This window comes from Fulmarus glacialis, unplaced genomic scaffold (assembly GCF_000690835.1).
Source record: "Fulmarus glacialis isolate BGI_N327 unplaced genomic scaffold, ASM69083v1 scaffold10827, whole genome shotgun sequence".
Lineage (NCBI taxonomy): Eukaryota > Metazoa > Chordata > Aves > Procellariiformes > Procellariidae > Fulmarus > Fulmarus glacialis.
The window spans coordinates 23,162-44,379 of NW_009221316.1; the positions used below are offsets into that span (position 1 = coordinate 23,162).

The 21,218-nt window shown below is 39.5% G+C and overlaps 1 protein-coding gene across 1 annotated transcript in view; it reads left to right on the plus strand.

The window, feature by feature from the left end:
- Positions 1-21,218, plus strand: part of STAU2 (staufen double-stranded RNA binding protein 2) — a 72,207-nt gene that overhangs the window by 17,235 nt on the left and 33,754 nt on the right. The window contains exon 5 of the mRNA XM_009581065.1: positions 17,480-17,639. Within this exon, the coding sequence (XP_009579360.1) occupies positions 17,480-17,639 (160 nt within the window). The remainder of the gene's footprint in view (positions 1-17,479; positions 17,640-21,218) is intronic.

Below are 21,218 nucleotides of genomic sequence, written 5' to 3' on the forward strand. Positions count from 1 at the left end.
AGTCCTAAGAGTAATGCAAGTGATTGTTCAGATTAGCAGTTTAATTATTCAGCTGGAAATGGCTGATTTGGACCATTAGATGGCAGCATTAATTTGTGTTTTGGTGCAAGAATTTCACAGCAGAAGCACTCTTTCAAAAGTCACTTTTTTCTATTCTGAAGCTTTTAATGACTTTAAAATGTTGTAATTCCAGCATAAAACAATTAAAACCAGGTTTGCTGCAATGTTTTGTCTCATCGTTTTGTTCAAGTTTTCTTCTCCTGTAATGATTGAGGCCGTAACGCAATAACTTCAATGGCATTTTCCCTTTTTTATGTATATCTAGTGTGAGTAAAACGTGCCAGTTTGTCAGCAGTGAAAATTGAAGTGTTTGGTTTATCCACACAAAGACAGCAAGAATTCTGCATTTCACTGTATTATTTCATTTCTCAAGCTTCACCTAAAGACATTTCCTTAAAGATAAGGCTGCAACTCAGCCACTAAACCTGCAGTCTGTTTATACTAATGAAGCTTGCTGATGATTTGAACATCTATTCACTTGGAACGGATTGAGACTGCCAGCTGATAGTTGATTCAGTTTTGTACATTACCAGTTGAGATAGGCTTCAGATCGTATCTTAAAGCAAAGTCTTGTACATCACACTGTTATTACCCTGCTAGTGTATCAACATTACGGTGTAATAATCCTCTCACAACCTTTTAAATGAATTCTTTGTGTTCATCTTCTGCATGCTACATTTCACTTCCCCTGGCCTGTTTGTTCCCACTCACTGCCTGCCTCCCACACAGGCATATTTTTATAAGGAAAGAGTTGAGTACAGCTGTGCTAAGATTTTTCTTTGCTAGTATTTGTTTCTAGGAAAGGAAAAGGGAGAAAGTCAGTCCATTTCCTGTTGGTTTAAAACAGCAGAAACATCTGTTTGTCTTGAGATATTTTTCCCAAAAGAACAGTGGCAAGGGAGCTTGCAGGTGATGAGCTTTGCCATTGCCAGTAGCTATCAGTTTAGACAATAGTGATTAGTATGGTTGGCTTAAAAAAAATATAAAAATTCCTAAAACGACAGAGAATATTTATTCCTGCAATAAAATTTTTGACAGCTAATGTTTAATTTCTGCAGTGTTTTTAAATCATAAAAATACATAGAGTATCTGGGATCAGAAAACCCAGATCCTGCTGTGGAATCTACAGACTCCATTAAATTCTGTTCGAAAGCAATTTTTCTGCAGTCCCCTCACCCTGTTACGGTGAAGTTTCACAGTACTCACAAAATGGTGTTAGGTGACGTGTCCTGGCACAGCCTGCATGTAATCCTTCTGACAAATGCATCCTGTCGCTACCATCCGCTGCGTTAATGGGTGCATTTAACCTATCAGGGATCAATAAAATATATACTCTTAAGTATATTTACAATATTACATTGACAGCTGTTAAAATAATATTATGTAGACTAAAAATCAAGCTGACAGAATATAGGGCAAACTTTGTGGGTAGTATTCCCGGTACAGTGTCTCTTCCTTCTCCAAATCAATGCACTTACCTGGTATCATTAAAATCTTTTTCGCCTTAGAGCTAGATGCTTCATCACTCTTCATGCCTGAAGTGTGGTATGTAAGACATGACATTATGCACCATTGCGTTCTTCTAAACTATCTTCACTCAAGATTAAGTAGTTTTGTCTGTGACCTCTTGGCCCTATTTACAGAGGACCTCCTGAGTCCCAATACTTTATTCTTCTCTTAATTAATATTTTTCTTAATTTTCTTTCAGGATATAGTGAGCTCCTCAAACCACTTGCTTTCTTACTCAGTCTGGTAAGAGGGCTGCCCTGTCCTTTTGTGGTCCTTGGCTCACATTTTGGTATTTCTCCTGAAGCTTCCGTCTGTGGGACGAGGTTTTGGTAGATTCTTTTCTTTGGGTTTTCAACTTCCTCAGGTCTTTCTCTGCTCTGGAGAAGGTACATCTGGCCCCAGATCTGCGTCTCCAAGTTTCAGCCATGACTTTTCTTGTTCTCACTTAGGCTGAAAAGCGTAAAGAGGTGAAATACAGATCCTCCTCATCTTTGGTTGCCTAATGTCTGTCTGTCAACATTGCTTTTCCACTTGGGAGGGTTCCTGTAAACCTTCTGATTCAAAGATTTTCAGAGCCAACAGCCTGCCCCCGCACCTTATGAATCTCTTCAGTTTGTTGGCTGTGCAACTCGCTGGACGTCCCCCATTCCTTCCTCTAGACCTGATTGTTTTAAGGCAGCTTTACTTTCAGGTTATGGACAGAAGGCTAACGTTGTTGGTGTGTATAAAAATAAGCACCGATTCAGAATGCTCTTCCAGGAGCAGGAACATTTTGGATGTGTTTCTTTTTTCCACAGTTAGCTTTTTATTCGCCCTTATTTTTTTCCTGTACTGCTGCTGAACTGTGGATATTTCAGTCAAGAGACCTGTGAGATAGTAGGTTCAATGGAACCAAGATTAGTTGGTCTCCCTTCTTGTTATGGCTTTTCTGCTGTGTCCAGAACCTGAACGTTGGTTACCAGTAAATACGTTCTCTGCTTGCTTTTTTGGTAATGACACAGGTGAACTGCTGTTACAGCTCAAACGCTGGTTTGAGAGGCTGTCATAATTTTCCTGAGGGAAGCAAGCAGAAAGAAGGTTAGTGGCTAATTTTTAACAGATTATAACTCAGTTAGATCTGACTGGAATTGTAGTCTTTCCTAGTCCTCGGTCTTTGTCCCTCTTAAACTGAAAGTTCTGCCACAGATTGAGGAAGTATTACATTTTCCCAAGAAAGGTTTTCAAGATTCTTTTATGATAGAATATATGGAGTCTGAATGCAGAACTTCTCGCCAGCAACCACTGTGTTATAGTTTCTTTTCAGGTCTCGTGTACAGTAGTGATTTTCGTGGCTGCTTGTGTTCTGTGAAAGAAAGTACAGTTAACATCTCTTCTGAAATGCTAATTCCCAGGACCTTCTGATGATCTGCTTGTCTTTTTATGATCTTTTTAAAGAGGAATGCCAGGTTAAATTGGTTATTGTCACAGAAAGGATAGCTGCACTCACAGCATCAGGTGCTTTGGCACCATGATTTGTTTGGATGATTTGTTTCACTGAAATGGGGCTGAATCCCCCAGTGTTGTGATCAAAAGAGAAATCACCTCTGGAAAAAAACCAAACAAACCTCTCTTAGCTTTGAGCCTCTTTTCCATGACAAAAGAGGAGAAAGTGGAGTCTAATCACCTTACTGATTTAGATTCAAGTCTGACATTAGTGTCAGTGAAACAGAAATGGGAATTCTTAAGGAGGTGGACATCAGCAGCTGAGCCTTAGTTCAGTTCAGTAAAGGTAATCTCTATACTGACCTTGTTTACTAAGTCAAAGCTCATAATAACCATTTCGGATGCACATATGATCAACAGTCCTTGATATCTCTATCCCCCAAGTCTTTTTTGGAGTCCCTGCTTTCTAGAATATAATTCCACACCGTTTTATAAACATTTCCTATGCTTCCTACCTTTTAGCAAGTCTGCAACCTTATATTTTAGTATATTGATCTAACATGATCTAACTTTTTTCTGTATTAATATTCAGCACTAAATTGTATTCAGTGGACCAACTGAGGCAAGTTACTGTACATTGGTGACTGCTGCTACTTCACCCTCATTGTATCACTTATACCTTTTTATTAGCAATGAATTTATATTTACTTGTCAGTCATGAGTATAAATTTATTATGCCCATTAAAGTTTGAAAATTGAAAAAGTATTATGTCTGCTATTCATGAATAAGCTTCCCTAGGAAATACTGCTCTTTTTATACTTCTAAGTAGAAAAGAATCAAAGCACTAAAAGACTTCACCGCTCATTTCTTTGTTTTCCTACCTTTTTGCCTCTTCCAGACTTCACTATGATTGATTAACAGACCCCTTCGCTTCCCCTCCCCTCTCAGGTGTGGGTAAAGCTTCCTTCGTAAGGCCATCCACGTTGTTTTCAGCATGCTGGTAGGATCAGTGCAGGGCAACGCAAAATGCCCTCCCTTTCCAATTGACCAAGCTCCCTCTATCTCACATTTCATTTCTTTGCAAGTCTGATGGCACAGATGGGAGGATTTCTGGTCAGAAGCTGTAGCTGGCCATGATAGTACATTTTCAGAGGATGCAGAGATGATAACGAGCGAGGTAGGAGAGTGTGCATCCTTAGTTAACTGCACTCAGCTGTTGAAAGGAGGCTTGTTAAGCCAGAATTAAGTGTGGTTTTTCAGTTGTTATTATTTTCAGTCCTTTCATTGCCAAAGTTAAAATGATAGGTTAATTTTTCGCTCCGTATAATGCAATTTAATGTCCATATGTTTACATTCTTCCAAGTGGGAAGAGAATGTAGCCCAATACGTACTAGTTATTTCAATTTAAGTTAATTTGGATGGTGAGAATCACTCTGTGAGCTTTCTTGGGCCTTCTTCCTTTGTGCTCTGTTAGGTTAATTAATTCCTATGAAGTCCTAGGCCTGAGATGATTTTGTTAGTAACATTTTTATTAGCATTATATTACCAGTATAAATATATGATAAAAATAAATGAGTGAGGTACTTTATTTTCTCATTTGCCTAGTCCCTAGGCTGGCAAGTGACATGATTTTTTTTTTTTGACATGAGTTTCTTATGTAGAAAGAAAATGATACTGTAGTCAGATATGGAACATTGTTTATGTTCTTTTACTGTAATGGGTATTTGGACAGCATTCTCAGTAACCACTCTGCATGCTTGTAAAGATTAGTGAGTAATACAGTTCATGGGAAATTTTATGAGCTGAAGTAGATAAGAGTTTGAGATGTTTGTCTTCTGGATGTCTGCTTTAACCTCTAAGTGTACAGTGTGCATCACAGATTCATTATGTTTTCCCTTTTATTCTTATTGTACTTGTTTTTATGTCACGGAAAAGAACATTTTCTTTTTTCTTGTATTTATCTTTTCCTCCCCCCAGCCCCCATCTCCATTTCAGCATTGTCCACTTGACATTTTCCAATGCCTTAAACTCTGGAGGCAGTATTCTTGTTATGTTCTTATATTGTTTACGCTATTTTTGCAGTGAATAAGTTGAAATTGTGTTGACCATTTTCATTACTTAGTTATTCAGTTGATAGATAAAAACACTTCTCCAGAGGCACATAACATTTTGTTCTGTGTTCTCTTCTTGATTTTGATTGTTGTTTTTCACTTGTTTTTTCTACCTTAGTGTCCAATGTACAGTACTTTGGAAGGTTCATCTCGTGATCCTTTTTCCCCTAGGTTTTTTCCTTTTAATTCTCCTTAGCCTTTTTCTTTTTTTTTGCTCTCATTTCTTGCAGTAGTTTTTCTTTGTTTTAAAAAAAAGGTATTCAGGCTGGCTTTGAGACCCTTCTGGCACTTTGAAAAGTTCTTCTTCTAGACTTTTAGGCTTTAGACTGAAGGAAAGAGAGCAGTAAAATTGGAAGCAGAGATCAGAACTTAATGTGCGTGGAAGCATCTCTCTATAATTAGTGCTACATAGCTGGCTCAATATGTTTGCTGTATTACTTGTTAGCTTTATCCGTGACTGTTAAAGTATTTAACTTATAATGTCTGTAGCTTTCTGTTGGTTTCTTCTAATTACTTTTGATGAGCAACTGTTTTTTACTTGTTGATGTACATATTTACTGCAAATGGTAAACAAAGTAGTGGTATGTGCAGAGAGTAAATACGGAAATATTTATTTCAGTCGAATGTGTCTGTATTGAGCAACTTGGAATTCAGAGATACAGTGATGTGGCAATATTATCCTCTTGTCATCATGAATTCTCCTGGGAAGATCCCACATTAGATAATGTTATGTTAAACTGAATCCCCCTCCCTTTTGTTTTTCACTCAGGAATGTTTTGATATTGTGATCATGAAAACATGAGTCAATTTTTTTGATTAAGTTAGTCATACTGCTCGAAGAACCTGCATAGTCTCTAGCCCAGGAAAAGAAGGGAGGGAAAAAAAAAAAAAAAGAAAATTAAATCATCATTAACTTCATGAAATATTCACAGACTCGGCACAAAGTTTAAAAGAAATATAAATAAAGACATGGAAGTAAAAAAGGATAAAACTCAACACGAAGTTACTGTATACTAAAGGTAGATTGTGTCTGACTAATGTGTTAACCTGCATGTTATGTGTTAACTAATTTTTTAGGTAAAGAGAGTAAAGTAAATCTTGTATTTGTGGGATTCAGTTAAGCATTTTATAGCATTACATAAGGATACTGTTTTCATTAAATTGAAGGAGATAGGGATTTGTATAAGAAATGCAAGGTGGGAAAGGAGAAGAAAAATAATCAGCAGTATTAAAAGTCAAACTCAGAGGAAGATTATTAAGTGCAGTTCTTCCAGTTTTAGAATCAACCTTTTAAATTATTTTTGTTAAAGGTGTTTGCACAAAAAGTAGGAAAATGTTCATGGGATGTAGAAGGCGTCATCGCTACACAGGAAGATCAAGATATGCAGGAAGAGTTGGATGATCGTGAGGACTGACACATTAGAAACGGGATGAGACTAGACTTTCCAGTATAAAATGTAAGATTAAGGCACTAGTAGTACTAACTCTGTTGTCACCTGAGGGTTATTCAGTTGAAAACCACAGAACAGGAGTGTTATCTAATATTAATTATTAAGAACAACTGATGTGATTGAACCAGAGGAGAGGCAAATGTGATTTTTAAGATGTGTCGAGGAAGATATTTTTGGTAAAGATATATAAATATTGCTGTTATACAGAACACTGTTAGCATTTCATATGGTATATTGTCTACCATCCTTGACTCTTATATTTAAGAACAGGAGCAAGTATATGGAAGGGTTGTGAAGGATTATCAGGATAGTGGGTAGCCTTTTATACAGAAGACTTCTAAAATACCTTGACTTGTTCCCTTGCAAAACAAAAACTGAGAGGGAATGAGAAAGCTCTGCCTTGGAGGGTAAACATAACAAAAAAGTAAATGAGCTATATAAGTTAAAGGATAGTATTGACACAAAACAAAATGTAAAATTATAGCCAACCTGAACATTAGAGATTCCTAAGTATCAACTCAGCTTCTAGATCATCCTCCCAGCAGAGGCACTGGAAGCAAGTAATCTGTTTTCTAATAGACCTTACAGATAAAGAGGACTACATTTGCCTGCAACTCATGGATCTTGACTGTTTAATTTGTTTACATTCTTACATTTGAAATAGAGAAGGTTTGGGGTTTCTACGTCTTAAAATGGGAAGCATCTTTGTTAGTTTTCTCATTATTTAAAAAAAAATGTAACAGTTGCTTTTGAATCTCTTTCTGTTAATAAGTTTCCATCATGTGGTTATTCTTTACAATTCTTACATAGTCAATTAAACATTCTGTTGCTTAGGGGGTTTCTACAACTAGGTCAAAATGGTTTCATAAACTGATCATAGCAAATATTATATAAAGAAAAATATTGAATCATCCAGAATTAATTAAACTAATTTTAAAGATTCAGATTATAGATTAAAACCATCCTTCAAATGAATGATAACCTGGGACAAGTATACATGATTTTTTTTTTTTTAAATCTCATCTGTGTAGCTGAGGGGAGGTTAAGATTAGAAAGGTGAAAACAGTAATAGGCTGTATAAATAAATCAGCTGAATAGAAATTTCAGAAAATTATCTTTCCGTCTAATAAGAGATGTGTTTGGCTAAAAGTGATACATAGTGCCTTGTCTTGCTCACTTTATGTTAAGAATGTTTTTGGAGGATGTGGAGGTAATCTAGAAGAGGACAGCCAGACTGATTCAGGGATAATGGACTGTAGTTCTCAAAAGGAGTACTTGGAAAAGAGAGCCTCTTTGTTCCCAGGTGTTGTTGTGGACCTGCTGAAGGAACCAGAAGTGGACTGTATGAAGACAAAAGTGGCTATACTGGATGTTTTCTTCTTCAAAATGTAGAACTCACATCTGTAAGAAATGCACGTGGCTAATGGATTGCTTAGAAAAATAGGGGATGGCCAGGGAACAGCTGCACTAAGCAACTTGCTCCCCTAGAGAAATTTCAAATGTTACGGAGAAAAAGTTGCTCACAGTGAATGCTGTTTCCTTCTCCCCTGTGTGGTCTGTGGCTCCCTATCGCTCCCCTCCCAAAGCTCACAGCGTTTTCCTGGTTAAGCAGTGTCAGCAGGGCTGCCAGCTTGATTGAGTTGGTATGGAAAAGGCGCCAGAGGGAAAAAGTGCAGAAAATGACCCTTTCACGCGGAGCTGGCATCTGAAGATTATCTTTCCTGTACCATATTGTATCTCGTATTTTAGCGGCCCTCATCTTGCCCAAATTGGTCCCTGTTCCTCTTCACTTTGCAATATGAAATGGGAATAGAGTAATACTTCCTATAACACTTCTGTAGTGGGGAAGTAATTGGGTTTATTTGTTCTTTTTTATATAGGTGAAGAATACATTGGCCATTAGAACTTAGACAAAACCTCACTGGAGTTTTTAACAGTGGAAAGGAGGCTAAATCTAAATAAACTTCCTGGTTTCCTTGAGCTGCAGCTTGCACTTGTTTTTTTTTCCCCTTCTAAGAATAAAGTAACAATATTTATCAGAAACGTTTATGCCATTGAGGAATCCAGAGAAATGCAGGAAATGCAGTTTGAACACGTAACGTATGTACTAATACTTTATTTGTCTTTGTGTGTGTGTATTTGATGGCCAAAAAGGAAGAGGCCCCAAGGGCTCCTTAGTATGCAATTAATATTTTGGCTAGAAAAGCAGCAGATTGTTTCAGTATGCTTACATGTTATGACATCATATTCCAGTAAAATTATAATGAACAGAATTTTTGTTTGTCTCTGTGGCAAACCAAAATGAGTTTTCTAATTGTCAACAGACCTTGGTGATTTATTTAATTATAGTGGCGCCCACTCACACCAACTTAGTTAAGGTCTGTCAGCATTTCTGTTATGAACCCCTATTTTTAGGGGTTTATAACTAGTTGTAAATATTTGCTCGTTGCTGAAACTTGGCATTCAAGGTCACAGTCATAGAGCAAATATACTTTTTCAGGTTGACTATTCTAAAGTGATGCCAATGGCATTAGCTAAAAAGTATATTTCTGATGCTATGAAACTTAGAGGGAATAAAGAGAACCTACTTCCCAGACCTCTCATTTGAGGGATTTTCTTAAGAACCTCAAATGTCCAGAAGAGCCAGATGAAAATTAACTTGTTTTAATAGGTTATATGTACTGGTTGTTAAAGTATTATCCTTGATCACATTTATTTTTCCAATTGAATGTATGGTTTCACATGTCCTTTTGTTGTCTTGTAGTCTTGTAATCGTCTGTCATTTGGATGTGTCTGTCAGCTTATGTTCTGAGGAGTGTGCCAGTATCACCTGGGAATCTTTTTTACATAAGAATTTTCTCCAAAGGAAAATCCTAGCCTTTGTAGCCGCGATGTAGAGTGCAGGGAGATGCATATTCTTTAAATGTAGGTAGGTCTAAAACTTTCAGAAACCCAACGAGTCCGCATGTGAAGCGTTGCTGTTGGAAATCCTGACTGGTTCAGTTCTGTGGCTGAACGGAGCGAGAGAGCGCTAAGGAGTGTAGGACTGACGTTTAGGTGTCAGTGATGGAAAATATTGTGCTGGTATGTTATTGCATAATAATCAGCAAATTCTATATAAATATTCCCAAGATTGTTAATGTTTTCAGTCCTTTTTAGTAACTCAAATGTAATATATTGGGAAGGTTTGTTAATGATCAGTGGCAGATATGATCTCTTAACTTTGCATGGGGTTGTTCCTTACATGAGTGTGCATCTTCAGGATGCAGAATCATTCCATATTAAAACTCAGTTTAATCATCGTACTGTACTTTCGGATTGTAATATTATGATTCGTTTTAAGGCTTTTGCTAATACAGTCTCTGTCCTCACCACTGAAAAGAGCAGGATGTTTTGTTTCTTTTTGACACACTCCATGTTGTAGAGAAGCCAATATCCTCACAGATTTAGTCCATTTTCTGAGGATTTCAGGTGCTCCTTTGCACTTTCCTGGCAACGTTAGTATTATCACTGCTCTGTTAACTCTACTTGAGGCCAAGCAGAGCAAGAAAAGTTTAATCAAAACCATATAAAAGCCTAATCATTCTGCTGATGCCAAAGAGCTGCATGAGGCTCTAAAGCCACAGGCTGAATATCATTTTTCCATATTATCACATAAATAGCTCCCTAAACACTCTTTAAAAGAAAAGGTGGAGAGGGGGGAGGGAAAAAGAGAGGGCCTGTTGTGGGATCTGAGTTTATAAAGTGGATTAAGGTTCATGTGCTTTCCTCCTTTGCATGTAATGGAGAGAAAGGTAGGTCTAGTAACTCAACAAGAAACAGAAACTTCTGATGAATGTCATATTTTCCCTAGATCGAGGTAGTTGCTAACAGGACTACCACATTTCTTTTTATTTAAAAGGTTTGTGAAGTAGTGAGGCGGATGTGCTTTCAAGGTGCCTACTGCTTTTGCATGACAGAGCTTAAGCTGTGCTAAGTGCAGCTAACAGAGGCAGTCAACAGATGCAGTGGTTTCCAGGCTCTAGTTCTAGATCTTCCAAGAACTTCTGGGATGGTGGGAGGATTCCTGGGAACTCTTTGAGGAAATTGAGGGTGCCTGTTGCTGCAGGGAAAGGATAGCTACAGGAGGCTGCAGCTTTTAGCAAGCTCTAGCAGCTGCCAACAAGCTCTGTCAGCTATTCCTGGTCAAAAGCTGCATTGAGCTTTTCTTCCAGCTGTCTCCTGATTAGAGGGAGTCAAGTACCCTTTCAGCAGGTACTAGGGAGAAGCTCATGTAAGTGCAGGGCCTAGAGCACCGCTCCCAGAGACAGCCGGCAGATGCAGCAGTTTGCACAGCAATTGATGCAGAAGGGAGCCAGAAACTCTGCTGAGGACAGTGTGTGTGTGCTCAGCAGTGGTGGTAATGTACCACATGGCAGAGTTCCTAGCAGCATCTGGAGCAGCTATTCCTGGTACATCAGAGACCTCGAGTCAGATCTAGCTCCAGAGGGAGGATGCAGCTCTCCAGACCTTCAGCTGCAGGAAGTGCTGGAAGCTGGGATGGGGAGACAGTGGTCTTGTCTGCAGGAGGTGTGCACTGTCAGAGGATCTGTATTACCAAGTAAAGGAGATGCAGGAGGATGTCAGCAAACTGTGCTGACATCACTATAGCTGATGAGTAAGAGATCATCTGAGAGCCTGCAGGTACAAGAGCCTGAACCCCCAACCATACCAGAGGAGGAGCAGGGAGCATAAGTGCTTATTGGGCTGGGAAATGGGGAGTTCTGTGATGGCAAAGGCTGGAAGCTTGTAACTTTTGGCACCAGGAGGAAGGTTTCTGCTCCACCTGCAGATCTGCAACTACAGGTTCAGTGCCGTGGCATCAGATGAGGGCCTGGGAGCTCTTGAAGCATCCAATCCAGCCAAGCCCTGAGTCCTGCAGCAGCACCAGAAGGAAGCAGCAAGTGATAATAGTGGGCAACTTCCTACCACAAGGGATGGAGACCACCATCTGTGAATCTGACCTGCTGTGCAGGGAGGTTTGCTTCTCACTGAGGGCTTGGATTGGGACATTGTGGAGAGACTACCCAGGGTTGTTTGTTCCTCAGACTATTACCTAGTACTGCTCTTCATTGTGGGTACCAATGATACTGCAAGGGGACGTGTGGAGCATAACAAGCATGACTACAGAGATTTGATTTTGAAAACTGTGGCACGCTTTTTGAGGATCAATGCTTGAAAGAGACAGGATCCACCTGACCAAGTAGGGCAAGCATCTTTATCAACAGGTTGGCTTTAAAATGATGGAGAGTGGTGTTGACCTATAACCAAGTGAGGAAGTGATGGACCAATTTAGTAAACAAAGACTTAAGGGTGATGTTGGTAGGAGAGACCCTAAAACCAACAAAACAGGGCTGAGGGGGTCCTACCCCAAGCGTATGCACACAAGTAAGGAAAAGCCTACAGCATGATGGGGGAAGTCCTTATACCCTTTCTGGGAAATCACTACACTTGGGTTCCTATCTGAAATGCCAGTACACTAACACACTTAGCATGGAGAACGAACAGGAGGAATGAGAGGTCTGTGTGCAGCTGCCGAGGGCTACAACCTCACTGGAATCACAGAGGCATGGTGGTATAGTTCACACAAACGGCGCGCTGCAATCGATGCATACAGGGTCTTTAGGAAGGACAGGCCAGGATGGCAAGGACAGAGTGTTGTTCTTTATGTGAGTGAGCAGTGGGAACGCATGGAGCTCTGCCTAGGGATGAGTGATAAGACAGCTGATAGTTTATGGGTCAGGACTGGAGGGCATACCAATGCGAGCGATATTGCGGTGGGTGTCTCCTACAGACTGAAAGATCAAATAGATGAGGTCTTTTCTTTCTCAGGTAACTGGAAGAAGGTTCATGGCCACAGGCCCTGGTCCTCATGGGGTACTGTAACCACCCCAGTATGTGTTGGAGGGACATCACAGCAGGGCACAAGCAATCCAGGAGGTTTCTGGTATGCATTAATGACAACTTTCTGACATAGGCGATTGGGGAATCCAGCTCCTGATGGAGCTCACACTTTCAAACAAAGAACAACTGGTCAGGCATGTGAAGGTTGGGGTCAGTGCAGTGACCGTGAGATAGTGACAAGATCTTGGGAGGAGAGAACAAAGCAAATATCACAGATCACAAACTGGACTTCAGGATAGCAGATTTAGGTCTCTGCAGAGACCTGCTTGGAAGAATCCCAGGGGATACGGTCCGAAAGAGAGGAGGAGTCCAGGAGAGCTTGTCAAGGTTCACCTTCTCTAAGCTCAAGTTTAACCATCCATCCTGACGTACAGGTAGTCAAGCAAAGGCAGCAGGAAGCCTGCATGGATGAACAAGGAACTTCTGACTAAACTCAAACAGGGTTTGTGACCCAGGTGAGGTGACCCACGGTGACTATAGAGACACCTTACAAGTGTGCAGGTATGGGGTTAAGAAAACTGAAGTCTGTCTGGAGTTGAATCTGGAGAGGGATGTGCAGGGCAACAAGATGGACTTCTACATCAGCAAAAGGAAGACTAGGGGCCTACTGTTGAGTGGGGCAGGGAACCTGATGACAAAGGACATGGAAAAGATGGATATACTCAAAATGCCTTCGTCTCAGTCTTTACTGATAAGACTGGCCTTCAAGAGTCCCAGGTCCCTGAGATCAGTGGGAAAGTCTGGAGCAGGTAAGACTTACACTCTGTGGAGGAGGGTCAGGTAGGGGGACATTTAAACAGACAGGATAGGTCCATGAGGCCTGATGGGATGCACCCATGAGTGCTGAGGGAGCTGAATGATGTCATAGTGATGCCACTCTTGATTATGTTTGAAAGATTGCTGTGATTGGGGAGGTTTCAAATTTCACTCCTATTTTCATGAAGGGCAAGAAGAAGGATCTGGGAAAATAATAAGTCAGTCAGCCTCACTTTACCCCTGAGAAGATGATGGGGGAAATAATCTTGAAAACCGTTTCTGAGCATATTAAGAATGACAGGTGACTGTAAGTAGTCAGCATGGATTTAAGAAGGTAAGATTGTGCCTGACCAATCTGATAGACTTATACACTGAGATTACTAGCTCAGTGGATGAGAGGAGAGGAGCGGATGTTGTTTATCTTGACTTTATCAAGGCTTCTGACATTGTCTCTTATAACATCCTCATTGACAAATTCGTGAAGTATGGCCTAGATAAATGGACAGTGAGACAGTTTGAAAACTGGCTGAACTGCCAGGCTCAAAGGGTTGTGATCAGTGCACAAAGTGTAGCTGGAGGCCAGTTACTAGTGGTATACACCAGTGGTCAATACTGGGGCCAGTACTGTTTAATATCTTCATTAGTGATCTGGATGCTGTGGCAGAGTGTACACTCAGCAAGTTTGCAATTGATACAAACCTGGGAGAAGTGGCTGATGCACCAGAGGGTTCCTTTGCCATCCAGAGGCACCCCAACAGGCAGGAGGGGTGGGCAGTCAGTAACTCCATGAAGTTCAACGAAGGGAAATGCAAATCCCTGCACCTGGGCAGGAATAACCCCACACATCACTACACAATGGAGGCCAACTGGCTGGAAAGCAGCTTTGCAGAAAAGGACCCGGGGGTCCTGGTGGACACCAAGTTAAACATGAGCTAGTAATGTGCCCTTGCAACAAAGGCAGCCAACAGCATCCCTGGCTGCATTTAGAAGAGTGTTGTCAACAGGCTGAGGGAGGTCATCCTTCCCCTCTACTCAGCCCTGGAGAGGGGCTACATCTGGAGTGTTGGGTCTGGTTTTGGGCTCTCCAGTACAACAGAGACATGGACATATCAGCACAAATTCAGTGAAGGGCCACTAAGGTGATTAAGGGACTGGAGCATCTCTCGTCTGAGGAGAGAGTGAGAGAGCTGGGACTGGTTAGCCAGGAGAAGAGAAGACTCAGGGGGATCTTGCCGATTTGTATAAAATATGTGAAGGGAATGAGTAAAGAAGTGGAGCCAGGCTCTTTTTAGAGATATCCAGTGAAAAAGAGGCACAAACTGAAATACAAGAAATTCCATTTAATCATAAGAAAAGAAGAGACTTTTTAACTGTGCGGGTGATCAAACACCAGAGCAGATTGCCAGACAGGTTGTTGAATCAACCACCCTTGGAGATACTCAAAACCCAATGGGAAGTGGCCCTGAGCAGTCTGCTCTAACTGACCTGCTTTGAGCAGGGGGGTTGGACTAGGGGATCTCCAGAGGTCACTTTCCACCTCAACTATTCTGTGTTTCTGTGGTAAACTAAGGAAAGACATTCAGAGGAATCACATTAGCAGTGTAGAGGAGCCAGGGACAGACAGCTTTAAGCCAGCTGTGGAAGAAGTGGAGTTGATGGTGACTATACTGATGAAGCTTTTAATTGTTTTTCCCTTGATTTTAAATAAGTGTAATATTTTCACTTTAGAAATATAGTTTGACCTATGTTTAGTGTCAAAGGCCTGTTCCTGATTCTTAGATTTAAATTCTTTCAAGGTAGTATTTCCACTTATTGCCTGCATATTCCCTAAATTTATTTTTAATATTCCCTAAAACAATATTGCAAACCAAATAACACTAATAAATCTAAGGAAAATGTTGATATAGGAGGCATTTTATGTAAACTCATTAAGTGAAGGGAAAGGGTGAAATTCTCCCTTTTACTCGAAAAGCTACCATTCTTTTTGAGGTAAATCTCAGTCTGAAGCCACTGTACTTTTTTAGTGTAGATTTTGTCACATTGATAGTGTTTTGGTATTGTGTTTGTACCTTTTAGAAGCGGGCGGAGGAAAAAGGTGAATGCTGTGTGTCAGAAGCAAAGAAGGACACAGTGGAGTGGGATAGAAATTAACGTTCTTGAACTATCTGTTTCTTTGGTTTGACAGCTGCTTTGTTAACGAATGGCACTGTGGTGTTTGAGTTTCATTAGGCATGTAGGAGCTTTGTAATGTTCTTCCAGAAAGAGTGGGCAAAACACTGGAATGTGTTGCCCAGAGATGTTGCAGAATCTTCATCCTTGGAGATATCCACAATACCCTGGACAATGCCTGTACAAGACAGTGTAACTTCAGAGCTTGACCCTGCTTTGGGCACTGCGTTGGACTAGATAACCTCCAAGAGCCTTTCCAACCTAAGTTATTCTATAATTTTATGAAAATGTTACGTAAGCAAATGCATTTCCAGGCCTTAATAATTCCCTATAACTGTGTTAAACTGTAAACAGGAAAGCAAAGTAAATACCCACTTTTTGCATGTCGTAAAGGCAACTTAGCTCACCCCTCCAAGGCCCTATAGCCAGAGGCTTGTTGGAGCCAGTATTACGGTTTTGCTTTTTCCATATAAACGTATTTTTAGAATTAGGCACAAAGTTCAGGGACACTGAGACTGGAGTGCTTATTCACACTTGTTTGAAGTGTGCTGCTGTTTGAAAAACTTTATTTTGTTTTATAGTTGAAACAAATCCATTACAATTATTAATGAAAAGTCAGAAAGTCTTCATACAAGAAAAATCATCATCCATGTCAACAGATGAAAATGGAGAGCGCATGCTTTAATAAGGGTTCTCTAAGAGGAAAAGGAAAATGTAGTACTTTTCTGTGCTTTTGACCAATTCTCGTTTTGTTGTGACGGACCTAGCTTTTGGCCACGCATTTGGAATTCTGGGCTTTTTTACATTGCTGTAAAATATGTACAAGTTATTTGTCATAAATGAGAAACCATTTCTGATAGGTATATATTTTTCCAGGGACTAAATCCCCAGTGTGTTAAAAAAGCCTTTGTTTGAACAAGGAGCACAGGCAGACTAGATCACAGAGCGAAGAGTATGAAGCAAATTCCCTCACCTTCGTAGACTATAATTAGAAGACTTTTTGGAAATGTTCTCTTAAAAGATTATAATTTTAACAGAACTAGAACTAATTAGCTGTGCTGAATTGGTTTTTCTGAGTTTGGGGAGGGAATACTTCTATTCTGTAGAAATTGCTTATGTGGACAAGCTCTTATGTTTAGTTGTCACAGTGCTGTGACAGGACCTCCCAAAACCAAGAATGGCATTACATCTCTCTCTTCATTCACTGCTAGTGAGAGACAGGTTTCAGGGTAGGGAGTATGGGTTGGGTTAGCTATTTTTATTACTGAAAATATAGATATGGAGTTGATGATGTGAATAAAGATACTGCTTTCTTTGAGGAATAATAGCTGTGCTGGTTCATAGGAAAATGTTGAATTTTTTGCTTTATCTTTCTTTTGGTGCCTTTCAGACATATTCAGAAAAACTAACCCTGCCATTATATTTGGAATTTTTTCTGTAGGAAGGAAAAAAAAGGAAAACAATGTGGTGGTGATTGCTGCTTTTCTTTCAGTGCCCAGAAAATTTTTGGCTATTACAGTGTTGAAGGGGAGCTTCTCCTTACCTTCTATTACGCTTTGGAAGAGAATTCCTCCTTATCCTCTACAACGACTTCAGTACTTGAGCTTTAAAAAGAGGCTAGAAGTATGTTGTCCAGGTTCCTCACTCTCTGCCATCTGACATTTTGTTGTCCCCAAGAGCTGAGCTATGCCGGCACGTTTCAGATGAGAGACCTCACAATCCTTCTTCCTCCATGTCACTTTCCTTTCCCCAGGCATGGCTTCCACTGGAGCTTTCGGTTCTCCTTAGGTTTAATCTTCTCAAGACTCAAACCAAGAAGAGAGCAGAGGTGGGCTGTTGGCCTGTAGTAGAGCTCGTTGAAGAGCTGGTTTGCGCGTAGGACGTGCCGCCGGAGTTACTGGCGGTCTTGGTGAGGAACAGTCATGTGTTTGAGTGTTAGTTCTTACTCTGTGAGAAAAGATAATATTGTATCCCTAACTACTACTTTATATTACATAAAATTGATGGTTAAAATTCGTAACTTGTATTGCTGTTTTCTTTTCATGACTTTTTTCCAGGTATCACTGCCCAGTGCCTAAAATTTTTTATGTCCAGTTAACTGTTGGCAACAGTGAGTTTTTTGGTGAAGGAAAGACTCGTCAAGCTGCTAGACATAATGCTGCAATGAAGGCCCTTCAAGCTCTCCAGAATGAACCTATTCCAGAAAAATTACCTCAGGTTTGTGTTTCAGAAAACTGTTCCTAATCTTCATGTTAAGATACCGAATTGAACAATTTCATTGCCAGTTGTTCAATGTTTAATTTTTAGTGTTTTTTTCATATTAGCCTCAGTAATTAGAGAAGCAATACTAACAAATTGCTAGTGTTATTTCTTTATAATAGCACACCTAACATGTAACTAGACTTAAATAACAAAAAAAGTAGGCATTTTAAAGATGGGATCGTCAACAGTGATCAAGTAAAAAATAAAATAAAATAAAATATTTGAAATGATACCAGAAGTGGAGAAAATGTCCATTTAATGAGTGGCTTCATGGAGCTTGAATTATTAATCTTGAATTTGTGTTGTGCCATGAATGTGATCTTTACAGTTGAAATGACTTGTCCCCAGTGTACCTAGGAACCTGACGGAGCTCACTGACAGCTACTGATCACCTATCCAATGGTTTTAGCCACTTAGTACCTTTTTAAATAGCTAGCTTTCTCACGGCTGTGTTTGTAACTGCTGTATATTGCTACTTAAAAATGAAAACATTGTGTCATATTTTAAAAAATATTTAACAGAAAAATTATTCTCAGAATAATCTTTGCAAATTGAAAGGACAAATATAATAAAATTGCCCAGTCAAATAAGCCAAAATAAATGCATGAGGAGACAATCTTTCTATTTTGTACACTTTTTCTGATGACGCCTGTTGAACCCTGTGCACAGTACAAAACATTACTAATAGTACCTTCAGTGTCTTGTGTGGTAGTTTTGAGCTGCTTTTTAAGAACGGAAATAATTTCCTGTATTAAAAAAAATCTTTGTTCTTTCTGCCTCACCCTGCATCTACGTCCTCCTTTTGATCCAAAGAGAGTTTGACTCACCCTTTTGTTTTGCTATATTATTTTTCTGGATCAGGAAATTCTCTTCAAAATCACTTACTATAATTAATATTGTTTTTTTTTAAAAAAAAACAGGAAAACTATTAAAAAATATGTAAAGTCTTAGGAGGAATCCCTGTTTCCTTTCTCATTGTTAATTCCCTTTCTTTGTCTTTTGGTTTCCAGACAAATGTATTGGTTGATAATGATTCTTAGCACAAACCTGAATGGGAATTTCATATTATTGAAACATATTTTTAGTTCAGCATATTCTTAGTTTTTGAAAATTATATGTTTAATATTATATTTTATCAAAAGAATCTTTGAATTCAAGATATCCATTAATCAGAATGGAAATTAAACCACTAAGTGCATAGGATGATAAGTAGTAGACAGAAGTAAATAACCTATATAAGTAACATGGATATGTACCTGGTTTGTATACTGAGTTTTCATAGCCCATGTACATATGTAATTTACCTAGCAAAAGTAATAAAATCTTTAATTAACATTCTTGCCTAATTGGGACTATTTAGTGTCTATTTACATCAGTGTCTGCTAGGATGTGCAGGCTTTTAGAAGATGAAGTCATGGCAAATTGAGTTTCCTAAGTTCTTGTAGCATGCTGTAGTGTTGTCTCTCGCGTGAGCTAATGGAGTAACTTCATTCTTCTTTAACCATAAGTTATATATGTAAACTGAATCATGTCCACAGTTAGCTATGAGAAAAACAGGGAAGACTTATCAGGAGACTGTACTGTAGATTAGCTGAGACATTCACATAGTACTTGCAAGACCTGTGGGAGCACTGTGAGTTTCTGGTGCAGCAGTTGAAGACCACTTGGGATACTGTAGGATCTCAATAACAGGTGTCTGTGAGTAGGAGACTAAATCGAGCCTTCAGTCAGGAAAACCTCTATGGCTTGGTCATGCTGAGGGTGAAGGGAGCTGGTTGCGGGCTAGTCATGAAGAAACATCTCTGTCACTTCATGGGTTAGAGTTGTAGGTGACTGGAGAAGGCTGGAGGTGACACTATGCCGAGGTCATGATGGAGTACAAAGAGTTGGTTCGTGTGGAGCTGAGTGTAGCTCTCCAGAGAACTGGAGGTTGGTTGAAGTAGAGTTTAAGGGCTTCATGGTGCCAAGGTTCAGGCTCCTCCCTGCTGCTGGTTGTGTGAAGTGCATGCAGGGCTGCTACACAGTGGTGGGATGTGCCCTTACCATAGGACATGGTCCAGCTCAGTAAAACTCCACTTTCTTCAGCAGAACTGACCTGCTTGGATCCACCATGGAAGATGATTGATTCACCATTCCTCAAACATCATGCGTGGATCAGAGCCAGTACACATTAGAGTCTGGCTGGCCTCAATTACATGACTGATTGAGCTTCTTTCTCCCCCAGTCACTGCCACTGTGCTTCCAATGAGAGCAGAGAGAGGAGGGAGGACAGACCTGCTGGTACCGATCTAGCCCTGCATCCCATTAGTAACTCAGTGAAATTCACTGGAATGGGATCCATGGAATATTGCACAGTAAATACATGGCTTTACCTTTTGGCCTTCATAACTGTGTATGCTTAATGCAGGCTTCTGTATATTCTTCTTTCATTTCGAGATACCCTTTTTGTCTTTTTTTTTTTTTTTTAACTTAATTAAGGATACATTTTTTTATCCATATTAAACCATTGAAGAGGAATATTGCCATCTTAATACTTCATTGCGCAAATGTGTAGAAGAGCGTAAGGTGAGCAGAAACAAAAAGCAATCAGCAAACAGGGCAGGGTTACAGGTGCATATGAACCTGCTTTCATAAAAGAGCTATTGTGTGTCTGCCAAAGCACCTCTGCTGTCTCATAGATGTGAGGCTAAGAAAGGCCTTACAATTAAAGTGTCAGTTGTGGAATGAGGATCAAATTTAAATCCAAAGTACTTGAGACACTCCTGAACATATTTTATCTTCCTTAGGGAAGTCATATGACTAAGGCTTGAAACTTTATTGCTCAGTACTAAGGTCTAAGCCTTAAAGTCTATGATGCTCCCTAGTCTCCACTCATGGTTAGGCTCTCTACTGTGTTTGGTGGAAAAATATGCAAGGAGTGAAATTGTAAGGGCAGAAGGGACAATCAGGGATTTTCTGGACCGATGTGCTCATATTAATCATGAAGTTTTAAACAGTAATTTCTACATTAGACTCCACATATCTGGTTAAGCTAGAGCATAGCTAGAAAACCTAAAAATTCTTGACTTAAAGGCTTCGTGACAGTCCAGTGGGCTGAATATTATTTTATGTAAATTATGTCAGTGATTGATTATTCCCCATTTCAAAGATAATTTGCAAGGGATTTCTTCTAAATTCCCTTAGCTTCATTTTCTATCTAATTGGTATTTTCTTATCTTTGCTAAGAAGATCTGTACAGAAGATCTGTAACAAACAGATATAAAAAATCTCTCCCCCATATACTTTTACAAATTATGCTTAAGTAATTTTGAATCTTTTTATAGAACTGATTGTTTCCATAGTGTCTTAGTGTAAAGTTGTTTTTTCTAATCAGTAGTTCATCCTTGTGGATTTTTTGTCAGCTTTTTAGATTATCAGTGTCCTTTATAAAATGCAAATTTAGTTGAATACAATACTGAGTAAGATTCTCGCTAAGGTTTTTTACAGAGCAGTAGTACCCCACTCTTTATGTTTGATATTCTTTATATCCCCAAA